Raw genomic sequence first — 19,802 nt, 5'->3', positions numbered from 1 at the left:
CAAGATCTTTATCTTGAAATTTCAACCTCTTATCTTGAAATTTCAAATTTCAAGACAAATTTGTAAAAAAAATGGCCCTAAAAGGCTTCCGTACACGAGCGCCAGCTGCTCCACTTCTTATTCGCCAATCGGGAAACTGTAGTTCGCTAGTAGGCGTGGCCTAATGTTGGTTCAGGTTTAGTGAATGACAGCTACAGACCGACCAATCTCATTAAAATCAGATCTTAGTTCTCGCTACCGCAGATCTGAGGACATCCAATTACGAGTCACGTCAGAACGACCTTTCGCGAACTTTGACCGTTCAATGAAATGACTGACAAGAAATCGACATTGGCCAATCAGAAGGCAGCTTTCTCGAGCTTTACGACGCTAGTTTCAAACAGGCGACTACGCTTCGAAACATATTTTGACGTCTTCTCGATTAAAAAATTTAAAACTGTTAAAAAGAACATACTGGAATGGCCTACATATGGCCTAGATTGTATGGATATAATCATAAATCCCGTAACTGTCGTTCGGAATACCCTCTGTTAAATATTTCGAGGTTGCATGATTAGAAAACACATTCCGTCTGTCACTTTCACGATCTGGTAAGCGACGCTCTGATTGGTTGGATGAAAGGTCGTTCTGACGTGACCCGTAATGGGGTGTCCTCAGATCTTTGTTCAGCGATAGAGAGAACTAAGATCTGATTTTAATGAGATTGAGTTGCTATTGTATAACAGGTCATAATGTCCTTAAACAAAAAATCACATTAGAATACGTTGCTGAAACCCATGCTTGTCGTAAGAGGCGACAAACGGGATCGGGTGGTCAGGCTCGCTGACTTGGTTGATGCCAGTCATCGTATCCTAACTGCATGGGTCGATGCTCATGATATCCATCACTGGATTGTCTCGTCCAACCTGGATTATTTACAGACCGCCGTCATATAGCTGAAATACTACTGAGTGCGGCGTTAAGCAACAAACGGACAATCAAACCTTAAATCATTTTAACATTGGAACAAATAAGTACAGTTGTATACATTTAGTAAAATATATATAAATAGACACTGACATGTTGATATGGTTCTTGGTTAGAAAGTGTGTGTCAAACATCATATAGTATGTCCTACCCACATTTCGAGGTTTATAAAAACAAGTAACATGTCACACACAAAATGCTGTTATAACCATATACGGTTAGATCTTTTACATCCAGGGGCACGGGTGGCCCAGTCGTCTGAGGCGCCGCGATTCGCTGTGCAGAGTTGCGTCCCTTGGGCACGCCAGAAACCTATAATTGTGGGTTCGAATCGCGGTTCGCCCCGATTATGTTTCTAGGTTTGTCAGCACCATACCCGTGCTCGTGGGTTTCACCGAAGTAGTAAACGTCTGAGACCTGCATCACTTCGGGCTTTCCTCCCACATTAAGCTGACACGCCGCGAACTGTAATACTGTTAAAAGCGGCGTTAAACCCAACTCACTCACTCCTTTACATCCATGCAATGTGTTTCCAGGTCTTGGGTTTGGCATGTTGATCATGTGCAGTGTGGTTGCAGTGTACGGCACTACGCTCTGTGCCTGGACCCTTTACTATGCCGCCTCCTCCTGTAGAACCGTCCTGCCCTGGACACACTGTGGAAACGCCTGGAACTCGGAACAATGTGTCCAAAACGTAAAATCATTGACAGGTATGTATTAAGGAAGAGAATTTATGGATGTCACATGGGCTGACTGATCAAAATACTTTTGGTTTGGAGGGCAGTTTTCGAGAATATTACTTGTCCATTTCTGGATGTAATGGCCAATACACTTCCAGGTTTGTTCGTGAATCTACATGAGATAAACATCTACGTTTTAACGTGTAATAACCTTTCATTAAGTTTGTATATAACGAGGAACTACTTGTTCACATTCAGTCAGCACTTCGTCAACACTCAGAGGATCCATGGTCAACGCAACACTCTCACCTGACAACAGGACAATAGACGTTGCTGGTAGGGGATGGGGTAATTCAACGCTGAGCCACACAGCGTCTGAAGAATTCTGGCAGTAGGTAGTCACCTACATGTATGTAAAGTACATGACTTTGAGTGACATGCTTTGGGTGATATATCGAGCGTTCATTGCACATGGTAATATATGACTGGTTTGTTTGTGGAAACCAATGCACGCATATCGATTGCCTCTTTGATACTTCAAATGTTTTGTTGAAATAAAAAGTGACTTTAACACGTTCACCTAATGATATTTCCGATCCCTTTGATATGATTGAAAATCCTATCTCAGACTGCCAGGGTTAAAACGATATTATTTGCTATTTAAACAATTGAAGTGTAATACAAGTTTAACCATAGAAACATGTGGTCTTCACGCAGCACACACACTAATGTTTTATGCGCAAGTGAAAATGTACCATTGTTTTCTTTTTATTAGAAATGACATTAAAAATAAAATGTGGCCTCACATTCACACTTCTAGACGTGGCTGACACCAAGTTCGTTTTGAGCTTTTTTGTTTCGTTTCCATGGCTGCTGGTCCTGTTCTCTGAAAATGGTGGCGATCGTAAATATCCATTTGCAATAGTTCAATAAATGATATTATTGCGTCACAATGCTGTCACATATTCACCTAGTCACTAAGTTTTAAAATTATGTATTTGATCATGGGCTACTGCTGTTTTGTTTTGTTTTAAATTCGTTTAATGATAGTTCATGATTTACCTTTTCTTCATTTACCGCGTTACGACCAGCATATTGCTATTAACATACGCTTTAGGTCTCATGATATCAATCACTGGATTGTCTGGTCCAGGTTCACGGGATCGGGTGGTCAGGCTCGTTGACTTGGTTGATGCATGTCATCGTATCCCAGTTGCGTGGATCGATATTCACGATGCCAATCACTGGATTGTCTGGTCCAGACTCGATTATTTACAGACCGCCGTCATATAGTTGGAATATTGAGTGCGGCGTTAAACAACAAACCAACCAACCAACCAACCAACGCTTTAGGTCACCTTGCGTCCTCGGGGTCAGTACATTCCCTGACTGATTCGTATTTAGATATAAGGTTCTCGGCATCAGCTCCGGCCTGGAACAACTGGGAAGCATCAGATGGGAACTGGTTCTGTGTCTCTTCGCCTCGTGGCTTCTGATTTTCGGATGTATTGTGAAAGGTGTCCGGTCAGTCGGCAAGGTGAGCTAAATCTATTTTCTGTAAAGATAAATATTTACATATATTGTTTCAAAACCTTTGATTACATACCACAAAGCATTGATTCAAATGTGTGGGTTGTTTAAATGAAATTCTACATAATGTTAGTCCCCAAGAGGTGCATGTACAGATTATTGTACAGTAGTGTCAAATTGCTTCAACAAATATTGGTTTTGTCTTGTTTTGTTTTGTTTGTTTAACGTAATATTCCAGCTATATGACGGCGGTCTGAAAATAATCGAGTCTGGACCAGACAATCCAGTGACTGACATCATCCGCGTTAGAATAGGTCTTCAGCAACCCATGATTGCCGTAAAAGGCGACTATGCTTGTCGTAAGAGGCAACTAGCGGGATCGGGTGGTCAGACTCGCTGACTTGGTTGATGCATGTTATCGTATCTCAGTTGCGTGGATCGATGCTCATGATGTCTGGATCGCCGTCAGATAGTTGGAATATTGCTGAGTGCGGCTTCAAACAACAAACAAACAAACAAAAAGTTCTTAACAAAACTGGGATACATATTCCTTAATATTCTTTGGGTCTTTTCTATCTTTGAAATGGATGCAATACAGTTCTTCAACTGATGAGTCTATTCCTCTAATGGTATAGAGTGTTACATGGTTGTGTTTCTAAGCTATTAGTGCTATTCTATCATGGAAACCTAACAATATGGAATGTCTGTTGAAGTGCGTCATGTTTGCAAGAAACTGATGTAATTGGTCATCTAGCTTATCCCAAAAGTCGTTAGTGGCCTCACGTTCTAATTTAACATGTGTTAAGTTTTCTTTGGATGTTTTACATAACGAACATAGTTCACAATCCACCAATTTCATCGCATATAATTCCTTATTTGTATAAAGTATTTACACTGGAAATTTTGATACTGAATAAACACACTTTTCCATGAAATATTAGTAGTTTGTCTTTCCAAAAATGAGCGACACAGCCCAGTCCAATATCACCTGAAACTATTTAAGAAACTTGTTTTTAATAATCTTATGTCCTACTTTATTAATATAAGTGAGTGAGTGAGTATGGTTTCACACCGCTTTTAGCAATATTCCGGCAATATCACGGCGGGGGACACCAGAAATGGGCTTCACACATTGTACCCGTGTCGGAAATCGAACCCGGGTCTTCGGCGTGACGAGCGAACGCTTTAACCACTAGGCTACCCTACCGCCCCTTATTATTATAGGTGCATGGAGTCATGACACTTACCTGTTGATGTGCCCAATAATAAAGGTGGGATTATAATTCTAATCAACATTATCGTACCATAGGCTGTTTACATGGCAGCAACACTTCCGTATACTGAGATACTATGCCGCATGAAAACTCCACTTAGACACAGTATACTGACTCCAAGCCCACAAGTCCTTGTGTTAGCCCCTCAATGCCGAGCAGCAGACAGGGTAACAACAAGTGCCATCTTTCAACGTCTTTTGGTATTATGCGGCCGGGGATCGAACCAGGATCTTCCGCTCTCCGGGCGGACGCTCTAAAACTAGACCACGGAGGCGGTCTCAACAAGAAAATGGTTGACATTATTTTATTGTAGGTTGTTTATGTGACGGCGACACTTCCCTATATTTTCCTCTTCATCCTGCTTGTCCGTGGTCTGACCTTGCCGGGTGGACCTGATGGTGCTCTGTTCTACCTGACCCCAGATTTCAGCAAATTACTGGACATACAGGTAGATGACAAAACGCATACTGTACAATGAAAAATATTGAAAGGAAGACATTATGTACCTTGTATGTACCAAACGTACACGCATACACATTTTAAATGGGTGCGACAATGTGAATGCGTATATCTGTTTGATAAGCATCAGTTATCGATCGTTCGGCAATGCCAGGGCAAGTACACTTGTGATGACACGACCCGTGAAGATCCGGGGTAAAATAGGTGTTCAACAACCCATACTTGCCGTAAAAGGCGACTATGCTTGTCGTAAAGGGCGACTAACGGGATCGGGTGGTCAGGCCCGCTGACTTGGTTGAAACATCGTCATCGTATTCCAATTGCGTGGATCGATGCTCATGATGTAAATCACTGGATTGTCCGGTCGAGACTCGATTATTTACAGACCGACGTCATATGGCTGGAATATTGCTGAGTGCGGCGTTAAACAACAACAAAAAAGTAATTGCGCACTTTCTTGATATCTTGCATTGGTACACGTAATTGTGACATGACATGGTATATATGAACACTACATTGCCGTGCTCATCATCACTTGTAGGTATGGCTTGGTGCCTGTGTGCAGGTGTTATACTCTCTTGGCCCAGCGTTCGGAAGCATAATTACAATGGCAAGCTACAATACCTTCCATAGCAACTGTCTCAGGTAACACATGACATGTCATGATGCATTAACATCATAGCAACTGTCTCAGGTAACACATAACATGTCATGATACATTAACATCATATGTCCTTCCATAGCAACTGTCTCAGGTAACACATCACATGTCATGATGCTTTAACATCATATATCCTTCCATAGCAACTGTCTCAGGTAACACATGACATGTCATGATGCATTTACATCATATATCCTTCCATAGCACCTGTGTCGGGTAACACATCACATGTCATGATACATTAACATCATATATCCTTCCATAGCACCTGTGTCGGGGAACATAGCACATGTCATGATGAATTAACATCATATATCCTTCCATAGCACCCGTGAAGATCCGGGGTAGAATAAGGAGGCTTGCCGTAAAAGGCGACTATGCTTGTCGTAAAAGGCGACTATGCTTGTCGTAAAAGGTGACTATGCTTGTCGTAAAAGGCGACTATGCTTGTCGTAAATGGCGACTATGCTTGTCGTAAAAGGCGACTATGCTTGTCGTAAGAGGCGACTAACGGGATCGGGTGGTCAGGCTCGCTGACTTGGTTGATGAATGTCATCGAACCCAATTGTGTGGATATATGTTCATGATGTCAATCACTGGGTTGTCTGGTCCAGACTCGAATTTTTACAGACCGCCGTCATATAGCTGGAATGTTGCTGAGTGCGGCGTAAAACAAAACAAAAACAAGAACCAAAATTAACATCCCGTTTGTATTACATTTAGTTTCAACAAAATCAGTAATAGTACTCTCAGGTCACTGGATTCTCTGGTTCATCGATCACTTGATAATCCGGTTTGTTTACAGGCTGACGTCGCATGGCATGAGTAATGCTGTACTGCGTTACGCAATATATATTTTTTTATGCAAATTGCATGAATGACGGGTGTTACCGGTAGAGGAGGACATGCTTACCCTTTTCGCGAACACCTGGTGTCATCACTGATATTCATTGGTCCATTCGGGGGGCACGGGGGGCCCAGTCGTCTAAGGCGCCGCGATTCGCTGTGCAGAATTGCGTCCCTTGGTCACGCCAGAAACCTATGATTGTGGGTTCGAATCCCGGTTCGCCCCGATTATGTTTCTAGGTTTCTCAGCACCATACCCGTGCTCGTGGGTTTCACCGAAGTGGTAAACGTCTGAGACCTGTATCACTTCGGGCTTTCCTCCCACATTAAGCTGACACGCCGCGATATAACTGTAATACTGTTAAAAGCGGCGTTAAACCCCAACTCACTCACTCACTCACTCACTCACTCATTGGTCGATTCCTATAATTTCCAGAAGGTATTTGCCCTTTACGCCAAGTGGAATCAGTTTCGGCAGAAAATCTATTCTGGTTATTATCTTACATTCACAATTTATATTTTACCTTCTCGAAAGAAATGCGGTCATCTGCGCATGCGTGTGTGGAGGGACAAGCTTACTTGCTGGGTTGGTCATCTTCTCCATTCTCGGATTCATGGCCCATGAAGCAGATGTGCCCATCACCGCAGTTTCGTCCTCAGGTATGTATAGCTTTTATAAGGTGAGGTGAGGTGAAATGGGGTTTAACGTCGCGTCCAGCTTGCGTGTGTGTGTGTTAGTGTGTGTGTGTTAGTGTGTTAAATTAAGTCAATATTACAGCAAGTTTTGAGATGCATGCACAGTGTACCTATGCATTTCTAATGTTTTGTCAACAACAGTGAGGTGAGGTGAAATGGGGTTTAACGTCGCGTCCAAGATTATTGCACTTATACAGCGAACTCGACACCATTAACACCCAGTTTTAAAGGACCGCCTCCGTGGTCCAGTGGTAGATCGTCCGCCCGGAGAGCGGAAGGTCCAGGGTTCGATCCCGGGCCGCGTCATACCAAAAGACGTTAAAAGATTGTACTTGTTGTTACCATGTCTGGCGCTCGGCATTAAGGGGCTAAAACAAGGACTGGTCGGCTCGGAGTCAGTATACTGTGTCTGTGTGGGGCATTCATGTTAAACTGCGGCATAGTATCTCAGTGGGCTAGAACTACAAATCGGCATCAGTCCGGACTAGTACAAGCAGCCACACACACACGTGCATGCACGTCGCTATATAAGTGCAATAATCTTGGACGCGACGTTAAACCCCATTTCACCTCACCTCCCAGTATTTAAGTGTCTCGTGTGCTGCCCGTGCTGTCCATTGACGTTTTATGTTCCAGGCCCCGGATTAGGCTTCGTCACTTACCCAGAAGCCTTGGCACAACTTCCGGTTCCACAACTGTGGAGTTTCCTGTTCTTCGTGATGCTGATATTTCTTGTCCTGGATTCATTGGTGAGGCCGCCATTCGCTCACAGAGACACATTTTGTTTGTTGGATGTTTAACGCCGCGTCCATCCATACTCCAGCTGTATAACAGCACTAACTTAAAGATGCGGGTTAGAATTGATCTTCAGACGGCACTGATAGGTGTGAGAGTAGCATTCTTGCCGGAAAATATGCATCTTCCCTTTCTGATATTATAGCCCTACCTATACATTTCATTATGATATGTCAATGAATATGCTTATGTATGAACAATATCTAATTCTCGTTTGTATATATATATATATATGAAACCCATGAACATCAGGGTTAGAATTGATCTTCAGAAACCCATACTTGTCGTAAAAGGCGATTAACGGGATCTGGTGGTCAGACTGCCTCGCCAATGCTATTTAATGCTCAAATCACTGGACCATTCTGGTCGCACAACATGGGCTACTCACATTAAGAATAATTTGTTTAAATTAGGTTTTGGATATGTATGGTTAGCACAGGATGTTGGCAATGTGAAGATATTTATTCATGTTTTTAACCTCCAACAATCATGGTGTAGTTCTGTCAATAGTATATCTGATACCTTTTACTATAAATATTTTAAATCCCTGTTAAATGTCGAAAAATATCTTACACTCCCCATACCAGTACATCTGAGAATATGTATGTCTCGTTTCAGATGTAGCAAGTTTAAACTTGCAATTGACTTGGGGAGATACACAAATGTCCCATACACTGAACGATTATGTAAATATTGTATAGAAAATGGTACATCTTTTATTGAAGATGAATTTCATGTTTTACTTGTATGTGAGCGTTATTCAGCCCTAAGAAATATGTATCTTAAACAGTTTATCAAGTTTCAAACTGTAACATCTTTTTCTGAAATTATTTCTTCAGAAAACTTTGATGTTGTATATAACACATGTTTATATCTATATAAAGTCCAACGGCTAAGAGAAACTTAAATCGACTACTTCCTTGGCATGTGTAGTTCATGCCATCAACCATTGTCTGTATTATGGGCCTATGGCCTTCTTACTGAATAAACTGTCCGTTTGTCTGTCTGTGTGTCTGGTGGTCAGGCTCGCAGACTCGGTTAATGCATGTCATCGTATCCCAACTGCATAGATCGATGCTCATGATGTCAATGACTGGATTGTCTTGTCCAGATCCGTTATTTACAGACAGCCGTTTAATATAAATTCAAAACACTAATGACCTTGGAACATGTACACAATATATTAACATCTTCGATTAAATCTTAAACTTATGTTCAGTGTACAGTCTGAAGCGCTGAATGTATATAACTACATATGTATCTAAATGCGTGATCGAATGATAGGTTGGTTGGTTTGTTGTTTAACGCCGCACTCATCCATATTTCAGCTTTATGACGGCGGTCTGTAAATAATCCAGTCTGGACCAGACAATCCAGTGATTAATACCATGAGCATCGATCCTCACAATTGGGATCGATGACATGCATCAGCCAAGTCAGCGAGTCTGACCACCCGATCCCGTTAGTCGCCTCTTACGACAAGCATAGTCGCCGTTTACGGCAAGCATGGGATGCTGAAGACCTATTCTACCCCGGAACTTCACGGGTCCGTGATTGAATGAAAAAAAGGTGCATCATTCATACACCAATATTGTTTATGTTATGTTGGTTAAATGTGCAGCATGTTTACAAAAGGCTGCATGAAGCTGTATATCTATGATGTTGCAGTTTTCAACGGTGGAAACCGTGATCGCCGTCATCCTTGACGAATATCCCTTCCTGCTGAAGTGGAGAATATTTGTAAATCTGGGGTATTGCACTGTATCATTTCTGGTGGGAATTATATTCACCACTGAGGTTTGCAATGATTTATTTATTTTTATAATTTGTTTTAACAGAATATTCATGACAATTCTTAAAATAGTAAATAAAATTTGTAGTCGTGTTGGGACAATGCGTTAGATACTACTGCTGCTAAAACTATAGTCCTGCACCATGACCGTGGAATATATTTATTTTATGAAAAAATAATAATCTAGAAATGCATACAAAAGCAAGTCTAGCCAGCTCAAGCTAGCTCTATTCCACAGCATAGGGATTTTTTTTATTTTTAGATTCAAGAAGGATATTGTGTAATATAAGATTTCAGAGACTAAATGTTAGTCTACTAAAACTACTACTACTACTACTACTACTACTACTACTACTACTGCCAAAACTACTACTACTACTACTACTACAACCACCGCCAATAATGTCTTTTTGTATATACATGCATAGAAATATACCATTGTCTCAAAATGCATAGATAATATTTTTTTCAATATTTTCTGGGGGCACGGGTGGCCCAGTCGTCTAAGGCGCCGCGGTTCGCTGTGCAGAGTTGCGTCCCTTGGGCACGCCAGAAATCTATGATTGTGGGTTCGCCCCGATTATGTTTCTAGGTTTACAGCACCATACCCGTGCTTGTGGGTTTCACCGAAGTGGTAAACGTCTGAGACCTGCATCACTTCGGGCTTTCCTCCCACATTAAGCTGACACGCCGCGATATAACTGTAATACTGTTAAAAGCGGCGTTAAACCCAACTAACTCACTCAATATTTTCTGTTTTCAGGGTGGTATGTATTTGTTCCAACTGGTTGACTGGTACTTGGCTGCCATATTTATCATTTTTGCTGGTTTTCTGGAGTGCATCATTTTCGGATGGATATATGGTATGGCGCTATCACAATTTCGATACAGTAAACTACGGTTATAACGAACACGCTTATAACGAACTAACGGATATAACGAACTAACTTTTTAGTCCCGACTATATGCTGTAGTTATGCTGTATATATGCTTATAACGAACTACGGTTTTAACGAACTAAAATTAGTAGTCCCTTTGAGTTCGTTATAACCGTAGTTTACTGTATATAGATCCAACTATACTTTTTTTTATATACTTTAGTGTGAAAGACTGAGTTTTCCGAAGTTGAGAAAAGTGATGTTTTCACTGCAGTGAACACTTTGACGGAACTATTGTCATACAAGAGTGATCTCCCCTCAAATTGTCCCCCTTTATCGTAAGTGTACGGCCCGTACTGTTGACTTCCTTTTTACGCTAGTTCCACATTGACAAGGCAAAATAAGACAGATGGTAATTTATGGAGTTAATATCGCCTCATGTCGTTCGTTATTCTCTTGAAAATGTTTCGTTATAAACTGTAAATTTCTCATGTAACTCGTCAATTGAGACTGTTCGTTTCGAAAAGCGCCATTTTTGTTACTGGACATGCGTGTTTCCTTCCAACAGCAGTTTCGTAGTTTTCAAGAATATCCTTGGTTAGAGTTGATTTTGTATATAATCTTATCAATATGTATGATAGATAAATATTTTTTGTTACTTTTGTTTATATTTTTTATGGATTTTTCAAAATACGAAACTACATTTTTAGTCGCAAATACAAGGGGTGGGGAACCGTCCCCGTGTGTTAGGTAGCGAGAATTTACGTTTCAAGGTTTTACATTTCACAATGAAATATCTTAATTTTCCGGTAGACAACTAAACAAAATGTATAAATAAATGGGATATTCCATGTGTCGAGTGTAATATCATGTTTCTCTCACCTCATTAACTCGACACATGCAATATCCTCTATATACTACCGACACAAAATAATGGATCTGGTGATTTTATGTGGCTATCGTTGAGGTGTACATTTACAATAACGTGGCGTTGCATCTGAACGCAACATCTGATCACAATGAAATTTCACGTCCAGCATGGACAACACGTGATGCACATGCAAACAGAAACGTGCATGGGTGGCCTAGTCGTCTAAGGCGCTGTGCAGAGTTGCGTCCCTTGGGCTCGCCAAAAACCTATGTTGTGGGGTCGAATCCCGGTTCGCCACGATTATGTTTCCAGGTTTGTCAGCTCCATACCCGTGCTCGTGGGTTTCACCGAAGTGGTAAACGTCTGAGACCTGCATCAGTTCGGGCTTTAAAATTTCCTCCCAGATTACGCTGACACGCCCTGATATGACTGGAATATTGTTAAAAAACGGCGTTAAACCCAACTCACTCACTCATTCACCATTTCTGGTGTCCCGCGCCGTGATATTGCTGGAATATTGCTAAAGGCGGCGTAAAACCATACTCACTCAATCTTCAGTGATATTAGTTGTCACGATGGGTGTTTCTCTTTCAGGAGTGAATCGTCTCAGCGCAGATATTGAACTGATGATAGGGAGACCGGCTCCGTGGTTCTTCAAAATCTCATGGCGTTATATCACACCTTCACTGCTTCTGGTAAGAGCAAGGCTTTAATTATATACCCAAGAAATCAGAAGCGTCCCCCGGTTGCCAATGTACGTGGTAATAGGAAATAGGATGCTAAAACTAATCACCAGATCAATCGGCACCACTTAAAATATTTCTCGCTTCCTCATCTCTTTGTAACGCCTCACTCGGCAATATTCCAACTACATGACTGCGGTCTGCAAATAACCGAGTCTGGACCAGACAATCTAGTGATTGGAATAAAGAGCATCAATCTACGCAATAGGGATACGATGATATGCATCGATCAATTCACCGAGCCTGACCACCGGATCCCGTTAGTCGCCTCTCATGACAAGCATGGGTGCTGAAGGGCAATTTTAACCCGGATCTTCATGGAAGTACAGTTTGATGGGATGTTCTTCTACTGGTAAGTTGTGGAACCTATGGACCATGGATTCATAACATACAGCAATAATGCAGCATCGAGTAAAATATGTAATAAATAATGTCCCGTCTTTAATTTTTCAGACAATATTCATTTCAACTCTGATGAAGTACAAGCCCCCGACGTATGAAAGTTATGTTTATCCTGGATATGCTGCCTCTATTGGCTGGACAATAACAAGTATTCCATGCATTCCATTGGCTGTAATGATGGTCGTGGCCATTTACAGGGAGAAGGGGAGCTTATCGCAGGTATATACAATAGGTGCATTAAATTAACAACTGACTTCCATTTTTGTTGCCGTTTATAGAGGTTAATGTAAGTCAATTCATACAAATAAAACAAATATAAAACGTCAGCGCAAGGGAATAACCATTCTCCATTATCCGACGTAACAGATTCCATTGGGCGTGAAATGCAAAAACAGCGTTGAAAGGTATATGAATGGTTCACTGAAAACAATACGAACTTGTAACGAATCAGTAACACAAAAATACTGTAGAAAACGATACCCACGAGTATGGAAGGCTTACAGGGTTTTTTTATAAGAATTCTTGAAATTTCAAGATACTAAGTTAGAATTTTAAGATTCTAAGTTGAAATTTCAAGTTATGGTCTTTAAATTTCAAATTAAATTTCAAGATCTTTATCTTCAAATTTCCACCTCTTATCTTCAAATTTCAACTTCCAATTTCAAGTTAGTATTTTGAAATTTCAAGACAATTCTTTTTTTTAAATGGTCCTAAAAGGCTTCCGTACACGAATGCCAGCTGCTCCACTTCTTATTCGCCAATCGGGAAACAGCAGTGCGCCAGTCGGCGTGGCCTAATGTTGGTTCAGGTTTAGTGAATGACAGCTACAGACCGACCAACCTCATTAAAATCATATCTTAGTTCTCGCTACCGCTAAACAAAGATCTGAGGACATCCCATTACGGGTCACGTCTGAACGACCTTTCATCGGACCAATCAGAGCGTCGCTTACCAGGTCATGAAAGTGACAGTCGTAATGTGATTTCTAATCTTGCAACCTCGAAACCTTTAATACTGGGTATTCCGAACGATAGTTGCGGCTTTAACGACTGAATCCATACAATCTAGACCATCTATTAGCCATTCCATTCAAGTTTCAAGTTTTTAATCGAGAATTTGTCAAAATATGGTTCGAAGCATAGTCGCCAATTTGAAATCAGTGCCGTAAAGCACGAGAAAGCTGCCTTCTGATTGGCTATGTCGACTTCTTGTCAGTCCTTCCATTGGTCGGTCAAAGTTCGCGCAAGTTCGGTCTGACGTGACCCATAATGGGATTTGTTTAGCGGTAGCGAGAACTAAGATCTGATTTTAATGAGATTGCAAACCGACTGTATGATTTCGACTATATAATGACCATGTATTTTTGAACAAACGCTCAAAACATTGCTTATTAAGCTTATCTAATCATATGGAATCACTTACTGTACATGTCTATTTATCAAACAATGCTTACAGTATATCCTCCATGTTATTGAGATACCAAAAAAAGAGACTTTATATCAAGAATAGTAAGCCACATCATCCTGTTTGATTGCAGAATACTCTTCTCTGTGTAAATGTCATAGGTGTTCTGATGAATCATTTGTGAAACACATATATGATTTTCCCTATACGTCTAGGGCTTGTGGTTCTTCAGCATCAACATTGTCGAGGTGTAATTTCATTTGCTGTTTCTTATAATAAAGCTTGAAATTCTTTATGATCCCGGCATCTAGTGGCTGAATGTGCGATGTGGTGTTTGGTGGCAAAAAGTGACATTTCACATTAGTTATGTCGACAGTAGCATGGGATGGGGCGTTGTCCAACAGCAATACCACGTGGGGTTGCTCCAATCGCATTTGCCGATCCAAGATCAGTAGCTAGGCTTTGAATATTAATGAAGTCATCCATGCATTCTTGTTTACATACCAGTCGACCATGGTGAGTCGACCATGTTTTATATACCTGTTCGTATTTTAAACTGGCTTCATGCACATTTATCTGGCTTCAATTTGTAAACTACATTTGTATAGCTTTGTACATACAGGTTTGTACATACGGGCAGATGACCACGGAGTACGCTGATCACTGTGTCGGATTAACGAGACTGATTAATGAGTGATTTCGGCAATTCGTTGCAAATTAGGTGTGTCGGAGTCGGAGTGCGAGAATGTCGGATTAACGGGACTAAATAGCACTGAATCAATCGGTTCCCATCATTTGTGTCGGATAAAGCCGAGTGTCGGATTAACGAGACTTGACTGTACACTAATTAAGATGTTTAAGAAAAGAAACTTTTAATTTCATAACTAGCAATGTTTAAAATACCCGTCTGCCCGTCAGTCCGAGTCAGTCTTTTTTGCTGACATACGGTCAGTTTTGAAACGATGCACGCCAGATGGTTAGGCAATTATTGTATTCCCTAAATTACCTAAACATCTAGTTTTAATTCAATGTAACACATGAATTAACTGTAAACGTTAAACACATTATTGATGATTAAATTTCAATGAGTTAAAGTTACTAAGTTGACAATCTACCAGTTTATTGTTATTTTCTGAGAAATAGAGAATCTCACCCGAGTGTCTTTTGATATCAAATATATCAACACGAGTTGATAAAAGTGGAAAGACTCCGAGGCTTGCCGAGGAGATTTTCCACTTTCATCAACGAATGTTGATATATTTGATATCAAAAGACACTAGGGTAAGATTCTATTTATCATCCAACATCATTCTTCCAACTTTTTCAGTATGTAGACAGTAATAACCAGTGTCTTTAGTGTAAAAAGTACTGCTAACAGCTCAGGAGAAGAGCCATTCGTGGTGTCATTTGATTGTGACGTCATGGTAACAAATGACGTCACAATGATCTGCAAAGCATTGTTATGCAATTTCATTGCAGCGATATCTACAATGTAGATATCGCTTGATCTCACCCTTGCGATATGTCTTGTAGGAGCCATTCAATCTCATTAAAATCAGATCTTAGTTCTCGCTACCGCTTTGTTTAGCGGTAGCGAGAACTAAGATCTGATTTTAATGAGATTGAGGAGCCATTTACAGTACTTTTCTTGTGGTTACCCTTTTGTTTGTTAGTCTGAAGCATTCTGGACTGGTAACATTTTAATCTGTCTGGTAACTTTGCAAAATTGCCAGTCCGGTTGTCTGACTGAAATTTTGGGGAATTTTATACAATGTGACTTGAAGTGTCTCTGTGTGTTAAGGACAAATGTGATTGATAATATGAAGCAAATGAAGAATAATTATGACAATTAACATACAAATTGCATGCAAAGATTAACTAGGGAAGCCACTTGTAATTGTATTTGTGTTGAGATTAAATTAATAGCCACTCCTTCGGATTAGAAAATATTAACTAATTTTGAAGCACATGTACTTAATCGTTCAGCCCTGAAGATCCGGGGTAGAATAGGTCTTCAGCGACCCATGCTTGTCTCAAAAGGCGACTATCGGGATCGGGTGGTCAGGCTCGCTGACTTGGTTGATGCATGTCATCGTATCCCAGTTGCGCGGATCGATTTTCATCATTTCAATCACTGGATTGTCTGGTCCAGACTCGATTATTTACATACCGCCGTCATATAGTATGAATTTTGCTGAGTGCGGCGTTAAACAAACAAACAAACAATAATCGTTCTGCTCAACGAAACAAAACAGCGAGTAGTTTTGAGTTGTTTACTCCAAGAAATTCTTAACATGATAAACAATGCTTGTATACATTGGGAGGATTTGTCTGTATTTTCCCCGATTTACTTTACAGAGACTTGTGAAGTCATTAAAACCCCACAGTTCATGGGGTCCAGCCAAGACGTCATATCGGGACATGTATTGCTCTGGAAATATGGAGAGAAGCTCACCTGAAAGGGACACCTGCATACCAGCGGCTTCTTGTACACCACGCACCGCCAAACATACTTTAGAATGATGGATGGGGGGGGGGGGGGGGGGGGGACCTTTTCATGGGCTAATTATTTTCAGCGTGTTTAAATTGAGAAATATTTACATTTAATACTTGACACCTTTGTTTATCTGATTAGGGAAAACGGCTTGTCCATTCATAGCACGGCTCCACGAGAGGTAACTCCCCAACAGCAGGGAACAGCAAATCAATGCTATATACAGACACTGCCTATTAATGTTTTTGTTTGTTTGTTGTTTAACGCCGCACTCAGCAATATTCCAGCTGTATGATGGCGGTCTGTAAATAATCGAGTCTGGACCAGACAATCCAGTGATTGACATCATGATCCACGCAATTTGAATATGATGCCATGCATCAACCAAGTCAGCGAGCCTGACCACCCGATCCCGTCAGTCGCCTCTTACGACAAGCATAGTCGCCTTTTACGGCAAGCATGGGTTGCGGAAGGCCTATTCTACCCGGATCTTCACGGGTCCTGCCAATAACTGAAAAAAGCCAGTGTAATTTCACACATCAAATGGGTGAATGAATGGAACGTGACACTATTCCATTTGTTAGTTTCTGTTATTCATACAAATTTTCAATCAATAATTACGTCTTGATAATTGTACCCCATGCACTTGTAGTAACTGTTTTTGATCATCAGTCTCCTTAAGGAAAAGTGATGGAGGAGTAAGTTTATACCCTGAAACGTTGTGTTCCTCATAATAAAGAAGTTGATTTCAATAAATTCTCATCCTAATGTGTATCACTTCTAAATGGCATTCAAACACGTGATCAATGTCCTTGTCCCGATAATTTTGTTGCCAGTGCATAAATGCTTCATTGTTTTGTATACCTTGGTTATCTATATCATTATGTTATGCTGCGTTTCAAGTGACGCATTGACAGGGTTCATTCTTTGCTTTGTAAAGGTTATTTTCTCAGTTTCGTTTTTTCCGACATGAGAAGGGTGAACGGGTGGCCCAGTCGTCTAAGGCGCCGCGATTCGCTGTGCAGAGTTGCGTCCCTTGGGCACGCCAGAAACCTATGATTGTGGGTTCGAATCCCGGTTCGCCCCGATTATGTTTCTAGATTTGTCAGCACCACACCCGTGCTCGTGGGTTTCACCAAAGTGGTAAACGTCTGAGACCTGCATCACTTCGGGCTTTCCTCCCACATTAAGCTGACACGCCGTGATATAACTGTAATACTGTTAAAAGAGGCGTTAAACCCAACTCACTCACTCACTCCTTTAGAACGCTATGGGTTTTGTTAAGGAATTTGTTATGATAAAACATTGATCAGACGAATGACGTTTCTGTTTGTTTCTTTGTTGTTTAACGCCGCACTCAGCAATATTCTAGCTATTTGGGGTCGGTATGTAAATAATCGAGTCTGGACCAGACAATCCAGTGATTGGCATCATGAGCATCGGTCCCCGCAATTGGGATCGATGACATGCTTTAACCAGATACCACAACTATTCACGAGTTTCATAAAATTTGCTTTACACGGGAGCGAGTTTAGTATATTATTTATTACTTGCCATTTATAACGTTTTTAGAATTATACTGTTGAGTATGAGTTGGCTGACACCTACACGATCCACGGCATAGTCCAATTGATTTTAACGGAATAATACTTCAAACACGTCAACAGTTGAAACGTATGAATTTAATACCAAACAACGGTCCAACTGTCCAATTGGGATACGACGACGTGCATCAACCAAGTCAGTGAACCTGACCACCCGATCCTGTTCATCGCCTCTTACGACAAGCATGGGTTGCTGAAGACCTATTCTACCCAGGATCTATTGTAACGTTATATTTCTTTTAAAACCCCTAGGCATTCATGATCAACAGCCATTATATGTACGTGTATGCACAGTCCGGCCCGGTAAATTTAAGCTGCAATAAAAACACAACTTTGGCTAGCTTAGCCAGTTCCTTTTCCCAGTACAGTAAATTTTACCTGCACATGGCATTGTCTCATCTAGCCCCCAGACAAGTGGTAGCGCCACACAGCTCGATCAGAGCCAGGTTACGTGCCTAATCCAATTAGTGTTCAAGTGCAACGTATTTCCATCTCCCATACTGATAGTCTACCTCGCCATTGATTTCTTGGTTATAGATTATCTCACTGCCGCTGTCAATCCAAACCCTTAGCCAGCTGGCGGCTTTCTGAGGGTAGAGCTTCAGAACGATAAACTGTGGATAAAATACTCAAACAATTTTGTCATTATCAATTAATTATGAGCTGCTTGTGTACAAATTATAATGTATGAGTAATTTTGAAAAACCAGTAGTATAACAGTACGTGCATGGTTATCACCCAGTGTGGCCTTTTCAGCTTTCTATATTTTATTTCCTTTTCACTGCATTATTTCAAAAAGAATATGTAATCTGATCGATGATTTTTACAGAATGTGAGACATAAATAAACAATATCTCTCCCATTACATGATGTTTTAAATGAATAAATAACCAACATATATTTTGTCAATCAAAACGTATACTACAGTAAACTACGTTTATAACGAACACGCTTATAACGAACTGACGGATATAGCGAACTTACTTTTTAGTCCCGACTATTTGCTGTAGTTATGCTGTATATAATATGCTTATAACGAACTAAGGTTATATAACGAACTAAAATTAGTGGTCCCTTTGAGTTCGTTCTATCCGTACATAAAATTACTGTACTTCATTCTGTAATTTGAAGAAATATTCTCTCATATTCTTGTGGATAAATTCTCTTTAAGATCTAGATCTATCTAGCATTACAAATTTACGTTTAGACTTAAATATTTTGTAAATCTGATATAAACTCGAATTAAACAACGTCCAGCGCAGCGAGGTCGAGAGGTTTGCTCAACGATCTGATCCTATCTCTCCGCGAGAACCTGCATTCAATGGCCTCTGCATGAGTGGTCCGCGAGATCTCAACTCCTGCTTTCATTCGATTTACATAGAATATATGGATACAATCAAATCTGTCCAACTACCGCAATAAATCTCGATATTTCTTTTCAGAAAGGCTGTCGGACACTTCCCGACAGATGCAATTACACTTCTCTTCAGTGCACCGCGTGCGTTGTTTGGCAACAAAACCACGTGATCAAACTATCAATCCCGGAAATGAGGCATTCCAATACTAGTTTCTACTCAACACCCTTTATATATATTATTTTATTTTAATTTTCCTTACATTTACAGACAAAACGCTGAGGTAGACACACAGAAAAACATTGTATTATTTAAGAATGGATATTTTCTTATGATTACAATGAAAATAACG

At 40.6% G+C, this 19,802-nt stretch overlaps 1 protein-coding gene across 1 annotated transcript; it reads left to right on the top strand.

The window, feature by feature from the left end:
- Positions 1-1,506: 1,506 nt before the first annotated feature.
- On the top strand, positions 1,507-16,520 carry LOC124117128 (sodium- and chloride-dependent GABA transporter 3-like). The gene is made up of 12 exons (XM_048395478.1): positions 1,507-1,676; positions 1,905-2,037; positions 3,051-3,183; positions 4,764-4,898; positions 5,451-5,554; positions 6,952-7,076; positions 7,749-7,861; positions 9,576-9,704; positions 10,463-10,562; positions 12,043-12,143; positions 12,645-12,812; positions 16,356-16,520. Exons 1-12 carry the CDS (start codon positions 1,517-1,519, stop codon positions 16,518-16,520), a joined length of 1,566 nt encoding a protein of 521 aa, XP_048251435.1. The 5' UTR covers positions 1,507-1,516.
- Positions 16,521-19,802: the final 3,282 nt, after the last annotated feature.

The sequence above is a fragment of the Haliotis rufescens genome, unplaced genomic scaffold, assembly GCF_023055435.1.
Source record: "Haliotis rufescens isolate VD_foot unplaced genomic scaffold, xgHalRufe1.0.p SCAF_14, whole genome shotgun sequence".
Taxonomy (NCBI): Eukaryota; Metazoa; Mollusca; class Gastropoda; order Lepetellida; family Haliotidae; genus Haliotis; species Haliotis rufescens.
The sequence above is the reverse complement of the archived record's forward strand: the minus strand, read 5'-3'. Positions and strand labels throughout refer to the sequence as shown.

Bases quoted from the DNA above. Each gene is read 5' to 3' on its own strand.
- LOC124117128 (XM_048395478.1), top strand. From the start codon at position 1,517: ATGTTGATCATGTGCAGTGTGGTTGCAGTGTACGGCACTACGCTCTGT. The intron at 3,184-4,763 runs GTGAGCTAAATC...ATTTTATTGTAG, and splicing joins GTGTCCGGTCAGTCGGCAAG to GTTGTTTATGTGACGGCGAC. The intron at 12,144-12,644 runs GTAAGAGCAAGG...TTAATTTTTCAG, and splicing joins TCACACCTTCACTGCTTCTG to ACAATATTCATTTCAACTCT.